At 27.7% G+C, this 10,187-nt stretch overlaps 2 protein-coding genes across 3 annotated transcripts in view; both read left to right on the forward strand.

Moving 5' to 3' along the window:
- LOC119680266 (myosin-6-like) overlaps nt 1-10,187 on the forward strand; it is a 71,709-nt gene that overhangs the window by 35,201 nt on the left and 26,321 nt on the right. The gene's annotated exons all lie outside the window — the stretch shown is intronic.
- Nucleotides 1,965-6,405, forward strand: LOC119680268 (V-type proton ATPase subunit E-like). 2 transcript variants are annotated; one of them, XM_038093001.1, is made up of 5 exons: nt 1,965-2,159; nt 2,269-2,387; nt 3,335-3,547; nt 3,610-3,936; nt 5,182-6,405. In XM_038093001.1, exons 2-5 carry the CDS (start codon nt 2,355-2,357, stop codon nt 5,287-5,289), a joined length of 681 nt encoding a protein of 226 aa, XP_037948929.1. In that variant the 5' UTR covers nt 1,965-2,159; nt 2,269-2,354; the 3' UTR covers nt 5,290-6,405. The 2 variants fall into 2 exon arrangements, with proteins under 2 accessions (XP_037948929.1, XP_037948930.1); XM_038093002.1 differs by having other exon boundaries at nt 1,965-2,155.

Genomic DNA, 10,187 nt, shown 5'->3' on the forward strand with positions numbered 1-10,187 from the left:
GAAAGCGACGACAAGCATTTTTGATAATTTTTGGTGTGTAATACGCGCTTTAGAAACTTAAAAATAAGTTTGCGCTTATCTTACACATCTTTGCATAGAGCCTATATGACTTTTATACAACAAATTTGCTTATATGCTTATCGAGATAAACCCGAAAATAAGTTAAGTACGATAGCCTAATTACTGTGTTATATCAAATCTGTACAGATATTTCAAATAATATTTTTTAAGAATTATAATCTAAATGAACTTATAAACCATACACGTACTTTCTTAAAATATCTTTTTTTAAGAAAGTGATACGCATAATTTTGTTTGTATAGTCTTGAGTGTTTCTAAATAGTATAAGAAAAAATTTAACAACGAAATATTTAGGAAAAAAGACATCCAAAATAATATTTAAAAACTGATTTAATCAACTAACATGATATTAATTGTTAACTTTATAATAATGTAATTCCATGAGTTCATTAAGGTTCTATGAAACGTCAACGTGTAGAAATACTGTTTTATGTAATAAATCATATTTATTGAAATATAAAAAATGATAAAAATCAAGCATTTTATTTTATAGTCAAATTCTTTTTATTGTTTTTGATTTTATAATCAAATCATTGCAATAAGTTTTTTGCAAATAATTTTAAAAATTATCTTTCATTTTGTATTAAATTTTTATAGAGAATGAAGTGTCTTCGATCAATTCACAAAAAAGTTCATCTGCAATCTGCGCCTATTCAAGCGGGATCAGTCTTTTAAATTTAACTTATAAGGTTCTGTCAAATGTATCATGAAAAAGATTAAAGTCAACAATCAACTTTAGGCTTCATACCCGACAAATTCATCATACCATAGACCAGATATTCAGATTAATTCAAATCCTGGAAAAGACCCAAGAAAAAATATTGTCGAACACACTATCTATTTTGAAGACACGTTTGACACTATGACTGAAAGCACTTTTTATGCTGCTATGTCTGAATTTGGGATCACAACTAAGCTTATACAGCAACATATTTTGCAACTAGGTGGATTTTTTGTAACAAACAAATTTATTGAGCGTCTTGGGTCTCATGCCACTGTTGACAACTATAAGTTCGAACTATTTATTTAGAAATTAGCGAGAATTATAAAAATGACGACAGCCTAGAGATTCAATGAAGAATCACTCTTGACAATTTATAAATTATTCGTTTCTTCTATGATTAAGTTATAATTACATTCTCAAACTTTGAATTTAAATTGCTTTTACTTAACGGTTTATTAAATACATAATCAATCATATTCATCATAACTGACTAGATAACGTTATGCAATTTATTTCCAACTGTGTTTTAATATAAAACAAAGCTATAAAGTCTTATTTCCTTATATATTATTTATTTTTAAATAAAAACTGGTTTTGAACTTCTTTCATTAATTAAAGTTTTAACAATTGAAAAAGAATGACGAATGTACTGAACCGAAATAAATAAATAAATTTATTCAGTTTGGTTTAGTTTTTCACTTTAGCTGTAATAACCGTTTTTTGGTTCCGGTTGAGATATCATGATATCAAAAAAAAAAAAAATTATTATATAATAATTATATATATAATAATATAATTCATTTTTTTTTCAACATATAGTTATTTATAGATATTATATAAATTCACAAATTTTTTTCAACACGTAGACGATACTTAATATAAGGTATTGAATATTATTACTTTATGTTTTAATCTTAAATATTTTATTCACTAAAGCCTATTTAAATTCATTATATATATTTACATATACATACTTGATAAATTGAATAAATTATATTTTTGGATTTAAAAATTTTTCCACTGTAACAAAAATTAATATCTCATATTTATTAAATATATTTATATACACTTGATAAATAAAATTTTTGGATTTAAAAACTTCTCCAAAATGACAAAAAAATTAATATGTTGTCATTGAAGAAAATTGTAATTATTTTAGTTTTTGTTTATAAAAATAGTGTACAATATTGTTTGTAAGGGAATTATATTTCCCATTCTATTTCGAACATTTTGACGAAAGAAAATAATTCGAATAAGAATTTCCCTAATCATATGATTGAAAAAACACCACGAGAGCTAAATCAGACGGGTGAAAAACTTTTGGAGTGCACACATCTCATTATTCTCCTCGCAAGTGAATTTCTTTGCTTTACTTAATACTTTTAATTTTTTTTCTATGTGACTTATTAAATATAAATGCAATTCTACAAAAAGTCCTAATAAAAATTGTTTTAAATTTACAGCTTACACCCCGGGAACGTTAATTCATTCGGCAAGCTATAAAGTTTTTTATTTTGTCTGTGCGTAGTAAGAAGGAAAATTCGCAAAAATGGCTTTGAGCGACGCAGATGTACAAAAACAAGTAAGTTCAATTTAAGAATAATGATTATAAATATTGTTATATATGGCATATATAAGACGTTATTTCCAATTGCACCAAATTTGCAAGATTGAAAATTTTCAATTTGACAGCAAACTGCCCAAAAACAAGATGGCGAGTCATGGGATATGTCATGTGAATTTGTATATAAACTGATTAGGTTTTGGCACTAAAATGTTGGCTCATACACCTAACTTAAATCGCAATATGTAATTATGTTAGTTAATTTTTATGTTTTTAATAATAGGTGTTTTGATATATTTTTTTTTGATACTTTTTAACGGGTTACGTATTTGTTATACCGAAAAGAAAAATTGCCTTAAACCGTAGTCATGTGACCCAATGAAGGTTGTATGTGGTGCTGTATGTGAGAGTAGCTAAGTAGAGAGCTAATGCTCATCAGTTATCTCGCTCTTTATTGTTATCATACAATACCATTCATTTGGATAAATACAATATTTGTTGGAATATTTTCAAATATTTTGAATATTTTCTTAATTAATAGCATTTTAAATCATGTGCTATGCAATGACATATCGAATATTATGCTATATTGGACTCCCAATTGGAAAATTTTCTATATTTTATCTTTTCCAAATGATTTCATCTGTTGCTGCTTGCCTTGCAATAGATCAGAAGTTCTTAATGTAAAATACAAAAATTTTTCCTTTCCCTACCAGGACTTTGTCCCTACTCCTACATATTTTCAATAATATCTATTCCATCCACTTGTCAAGCTTAAAACTTATTAAATATATTATTAAGTGATTGATCATACGACGATAACTTTAATACAATAACACCATCGCTTTTTTTGTATATCAGTAAGCTATATTATGTAACATTAACATTATGATCGCAGGTATACCAACATATAAGTTATTACAACTGCATTCTTTATAATATGAATAACAAATTTGTGTTTCTAGATTAAGCATATGATGGCATTCATTGAGCAAGAGGCCAATGAAAAAGCCGAGGAAATCGATGCTAAAGCCGAAGAAGAATTTAACATTGAAAAGGGACGTCTGGTACAACAGCAACGTCTTAAGATTATGGAATACTATGAAAAGAAGGAGAAACAAGTTGAACTCCAGAAGAAAATTCAGTCATCGAATATGCTTAATCAAGCACGTTTGAAAGTAAGCCAATAACATAGAATCATATTAGTCGCCCCAGTACTGATACATAAAACTTTTCATAGGTGCTCAAAGTCAGAGAAGATCATGTGCGTAACGTTCTGGAAGACGCTCGTTGTCGTCTCGGTGAGGTCACCAAAAATCCAGCCGAATACAAACAGGTCTTACAAAAACTAATTGTACAAGCATTGTATCAGGTTATGGAGCCACAAGTTCTTTTACGCTGCCGTGAAGATGATTTAGATTTAATTAAAGAGGTACTACCCCATGCAACTCAACAATATACCGAAAACATCAAACAAGATGTTAATATCACAGTGGCTACTGACAATTATTTGCCGGCAGATACATGTGGCGGTGTTGAATTAATTGCTTTAAATGGTCGCGTCAAGGTAAGTTACAGCAAACATGAATCAAAATGAATTTATATATATATATATATATAAATATATATAAACGGGATATATATAAAATATTCGGGAAATTTCAAACTATAAGTTAGATTATCTATATTTTTTTTATTTTAATAAATACAATTTTTTTGGGCATAATCTATATTTCCCGAACACAATTTACTGATGTAACTTCGAATGATACTTTTTAAGTGTTTGATGTTTTTACTTTTTTTATCTTATTATGTATTACTTCACTTCCTTAGTATATCAGTTAGCCTGTATTACATTAGCTTGCTTCATATACTTCCTTAGTCTATCAGTTAGCTATTTAAACTTTTTTTCTTGCAAATGATTTTTGTTTAGGCCGTGTGCGAGTTCGAGTAAATTGAGATAAAGTAAACTGAAATTTCCTAGGCATTTTTTGCAATGCACTTATATAAATATTTATTTATTATTTTTGATTAAAAATTTTCAAATTTATTTATATTTATTAAACATCTTATAACATTTTCACAATGGTAACACCTAAATTACCTACTTTTATCTAATTTACCTTGCTCGAAATTCTGGTAAATACCAACATCACTGTTATATCGACATAATTTATTATTTCCCTCAATTTTCTCGAACTCGCAAACGGCCTTAATCAAATCTTATGTAAACAATGTCGAGTTCCTATCAGAGATATGTAAAACCATATCTGTGAAATAAGAATAGATCCTTAAAAGGAAATTATCGTATATAAGTCATTATTATCATATTTATTTTTAACTATTCCTGCGATTGAAGATCCTTGTCTAACCAAGATATACTTAAAGTTATCGACATTACTTTGTTAATTAGTCTCCTACTGTACTTTTGGGATCTGTGCGTAGAGCAAAGAATATGTTAATAATACAACAGCGTTGCCTCTCGTTCTATTAAATAATACATTCATTTTGTTAATATTCACCTATTATAGCTATATTAGGCTGTTAATACGATATATGAATGAAAAAAAAGGACATATTTTTTTCTTTTAAATTCAAATTTACTTTACTTTTCAACTCTTTAACTATATACTTTATGGCTACTATATGGATGTAATAACAAAGTGAAAGCGTTTAAAAAAATTCATAATTTTTATTAATATTAACTTAATTTTTAAAACTATTTTTATTAGTTGAACAATATATTATATTAAAAATTATGGTAAAACTTACAAAATCGCATTTTAATAATAATTTAAATTTTGCTTGACAGGTACCTAATACACTGGAGTCCAGACTGGACCTCATTTCACAACAACTTGTGCCAGAAATCCGTAATGCATTGTTTGGACGCAACACCAATCGTAAATTCACCGATTAAATAATTAATTTTCAAAAAAGCATCCTAAATAAAACAATAAACTAAATAAAATTTTTCAAAATTGGTATAATAATGCATAATATATATACATACACATATAGAAAATTTAAAAATAATTCAAATATTATTTAAAAATGACCACAAAAACAGCCAATAAATTTATTGTGGTACTATGAGTTACAATTTATAAATATAATTACATGCAATTATATAAATATATATATACATATTAAATACTAATCTACAGTACTAGGACATTTGGAAAAAGTTGCAATATTGAATTTTAAATTTAAACTAACAAAATAGAATTTTATTTAAATAAAAAAAAAAAAATACAAAAGTACCGAGTAAAAACAGTTTGTTAAAGTTTAACTAATGAATTAAAACAAAATTAAAGATTTATATCAAATTTATATTTAAATTGTAAAGATATATGATATATACATACATTCCTGTACAAAATTTTATAACTTTACCAGCTGCTTTTGTTGATAATTTTTTTTCTGTTCTGTTCAATTGTAAATTTTTTGAATGTTTATTATTATTAATTTTGTCTTTAATTTATGTTCTTTATGTGTTATTTTTATTCTTCATTATTAGATATTTCGATGTAAAAGTTTATGATTTTTATGTATTTACTCTATCTATCAATTATTGTTGCCTATTGTTAAGCATTTGTAAGAATTGTAAATTTATTTAAAATAATAGTTTGATTTAATTTTTGTAAAAAGTTTGTAAAGTGCAATCTGCCAAGTTTGAAATACCGCAAATGTAATTCAACTGTTATTCAAAAAAAAAAAAACCAAGTATTGTAAACAAAAATGTGCACTTCTTATGTAGACTTGCACTCAGCATCATTACATTTTGTAGCACTGAAATTGTGTATATATTAAATATTTAAAATAATTTCACTGTATAAAGTGTAACGTGCTAGTTTCCATATGAATTGCACATTTATAAATTGTTTAGTTTGTTGGATTAAAGGAGCAGCAAAAGGGGGATTTTGCTCTTAAATAATTGTTATTTCTTTTTCGTCAGCTCTAAATGAGTTCGCACTAGTGTTTGTCTTGGTACTTTTAAATATAATGGTGGTTTCTTTTTTAATTAATTAGTAAATATAATTTTATTTTTAAATTTAAACAAAAACAAAATAAAAAAAAAAACGTTGGATATTTATTAATTAACATTTTATAAAATGATATAAAAACAGTGGAATTACTTTAAGATCGTTTGCCGTATTTCTAATTTCTTTTTGTACGCTTTCAGTTCATTACACATTAATATTATACACAAATATATAAATATGCAGATTTTTCATTACTAAAAATATTACTACCTATATGCTATATATTTTGCATTATTGTTGTTTGCTTTTATTATATACATATATGTAAATTTTCAAGCTTCCTGTTAAAGTTAGTTTGTATTTGTATTTGTGCTTTTTCTTTTTGCATAACAACAAAGTATAAAAAACGAAATATAATAAATAATGTTTGCAACAATTTTACATAAACAATTTAAATGATTGATTGATATATATGTTCATTATTATGTTTAAAATAAACACAATATAATTAAATAAATTTAAACAAACAGAATTATTAAATAAAAAACAGTATTTGAAACAAATTGATCGAAATTGTATTTTAGTTCAGATTGCTGTTGTATAGAAATAAATTTTTTTTTTGGAAATGAAAGCATTAAGTTAAAAATAACAAATGAATTACAATTATAAGACTAAGGAAATATTTATTAATTATAACAGCTCTCCGCGCTGCAAAATGAAACACCAATGGTTAAGGATTGAAACTCAACTGGATAACTGCAACAAATAAATCATTCCTACAACACGAAGCGGTTTCACATAAGGTTGAATTGCCGAATAATCTCCACTGCACTTATTATCGAAATATAAATGGACAAACTTCGATACTCATCTGAAAAACTGCGACTAGAAAATTTTCTTGACAGCAAAGTAGATACAAAACAGATTTTCTTTTATAGTTCTGATATATCCCATTGCGTGTCATATCAATAGCAATGTTCAAGCATCAATATTTAACAGAACAGCTGTAACAAGAAAATTTTTCTCTACAAAGTTAAGTCGTTTCGTAAAAAAGATAATCTTAAATTGATCAGTACACATATGTTCTTAACTTACTCATTGAAAAAATTGTATTTGTTAAATATTGATTTAATCTTATGTATAATCCTTATATACTAAAATTCTTCCAATTACTTATTACCATTTCCTGTAAGGCAGATGCAATTATAAATAAATATAAAAAAAAATATTGATCAGTACATACAGTACTCTTATGTTTGCTATAGTTTCCTCTTCATCCACAAACCCACACGACTCCGGCTGAAGCTAGTGTTAAAGCAGTGAGATGTATCAGAATTGATGTCGTAGTGCAGGTGGGACTATTTGCCAAAGTTTGTTTAGCCATACTTTAATTGCTGGCTTGGTCGTTGCAACTGGGATTCCAATTTCCGAGACATGAGTGTCAGGGAGCAGAGTGACTAGCCAGTTACCCGAGGTATCATCATATTCAGGTACTTTTCTGAGCTGGACAGTGACACACTCGGCATTCTCGAACTGTTAAGGATGAAGCAGTAGTGCTTACTAGAGACTTAATAGCAGCTTGACTGTTCGAGGATGTTCTTGCATAAGACCCATTTGTGTTATTATTTCTGCCTGAAAGACACAATAATTTGGTTGCCGAAGAAAGATGCTAAGACCTAATTTATGAGAAAAAATACTAACACTATTTTTATTTATTTTGGACTTGACAGTGTAAATGTCATCTATCGCAGAATCTATTCTATATATAGAGTTCAAACGTCCCTCTCCTAACGGGAGAAAAAAACAGTAGCTCTCTTCAGGGTACAAAAAAAAATACTTCACGTATAAAAAAAAACTTCTAATTCCCTTCGCTTTAATCTAAAATAAAAGAATTATTTTGTGTTTTATATATAGGAGTTAACTATATGATTTACATATATATACATATATATTTACAATGTTTAAATCTTTACAATGTTCAGTCAAAATTCTCTTAAAATCTCATTTAATAAAAATTATACATCCATAGAAAACATAATACGTTTTAGTTTTTTACAGTGTGTTAAACGTTATTGTTTTTTATATTAGGAATTTTGGTTAGCTTTCTTTAATTTAGCAATTTATATATTTCACATATATTCTTTCTTTAACATCACATTTTACATCAATTTTGAGTCCATTAGTGTTTTATTTGTTTTGTTTTATTTAAAATTTACTTTAAAGATATTTTCGATTAGTCTAAATATTGTCCATTTTTACTCACTACCTTCTGCCATTTATTGGGTAGACCCATTATTCCCTCTCTGTAGAAATCCGGTGTTTTATCTTTAAAATACTGATGCAGGTGTTTTTCGCAATCCTCTTCCGAAGACAATTTTATTCCTGAGAGAGAGTTTTGCAGAGATCGGAACAAATAAAAGTCTGACGGTGCAATGTCAGGACTATATGGTGGATGCATTAAAACTTCCCAGCCAAGATCTCTCAATTTCTGACGGGTCATTAAAGATGTGTGTGGCTTAGTGCTGTCATAATGAAACACAACGTGATTATTATCGATCAATTTCGGTCTCTTTTTCTCAATTTCTTCTTTCAATCGCAATAATTGTTGGCAGTACAGATTCGAATCAATCGTTTGACCAGGCCGTAGTAATTCGTAATGGATAATACCTTTGCAATCCCACCAAATACATAACATTAACTTCTTTTTCGTCAATTCTGGCTTTGGTAATGTTCCTCTTTCATCTGTTTCTGACCAAGAACGTTTACGTGTATCATATGTGATCCACTTTTCATCGCTTACTATCATTCGATTCAAAAATGGCTCAATTTCGTTCCGCTTCAACAGTGATTCGCATATAGAAATTCGGTTTATTAAACTTTTTTCACTCAGTTCATGGGGCACCCAGACATCGATTTTCTTTTTATAACCAGCTTTGTGTAAATGGTTTAGAACAGTATTGTGATTGATCTTTAATTCCCTAGCGATGTCATGACTGCTTATATGTCGGTCTATTTGAACTTTTTCCATAATTTCATCGACCTTATCTGTGATAGGTCGACCAGAGCGAGGAGCATTCTTCACATCTAAATTTCCCGAACGAAACCGTGCGAACCATTTTCTGGCAGTTGATTGCGAAAGAGCATCGTCACCGTATACAGCACAAATTTTTTCACACGCCTTCGACGCGTTCCACCTGTTATCAAAGTAAAATTGCAAGACATATCGAATTTTTTCCGAGATTTCACTCATCTTTGGTTTTTAATAACATTTGACATGAAGCCACCAATTACCTAAAGAATAATTAAAATGCATAAATAAACTGAATTCCAAAAAAATACATATTTACGTCTATACTTTGTATCACATTTATATCGATATGAAATTTTATTTAATAAGATTTTCCTTTGCAATCAGAAGCTATTCAAACGAGCTTGAAGAAATTTTTAGAGAATATTATACAATGTAGAAGGATAACATTAGGCTATGTTGTTGCAATTTGTTAAGTGGCTCTCTATGGCAAAAATACGTTTTTAAATCGTAAAACTTTTTGTTTAAATTATTTTCTTTTGAAGAAGGAACTTATTATTATAGATTAACAGTTAAAACTAACTATAATTAATTATTTCAATTATTCTACAGCTGGCTTATGATTTCGTTCTAATATAATACAATATCTGAATTTGTTAATGAACTTTCAGAATAAATTAACAAACCTCTAAGTAAGAACACAAAATTAAAGCACGGGTTTAGGTCAGTTGGATAATTAACACTGACTCTGACTTCAAATTTGGCAGGGCACAAGTTCAACTCTTGGTACTTACAGTCTCAAAA

The sequence above is a fragment of the Teleopsis dalmanni genome, chromosome 2, assembly GCF_002237135.1.
Source record: "Teleopsis dalmanni isolate 2A chromosome 2, ASM223713v2, whole genome shotgun sequence".
Classification (NCBI taxonomy): domain Eukaryota; kingdom Metazoa; phylum Arthropoda; class Insecta; order Diptera; family Diopsidae; genus Teleopsis; species Teleopsis dalmanni.

Bases quoted from the DNA above. Each gene is read 5' to 3' on its own strand.
- LOC119680268 (XM_038093001.1), top strand. From the start codon at position 2,355: ATGGCTTTGAGCGACGCAGATGTACAAAAACAA. The intron at 2,388-3,334 runs GTAAGTTCAATT...TTGTGTTTCTAG, and splicing joins ACGCAGATGTACAAAAACAA to ATTAAGCATATGATGGCATT. The intron at 3,548-3,609 runs GTAAGCCAATAA...AACTTTTCATAG, and splicing joins TTAATCAAGCACGTTTGAAA to GTGCTCAAAGTCAGAGAAGA.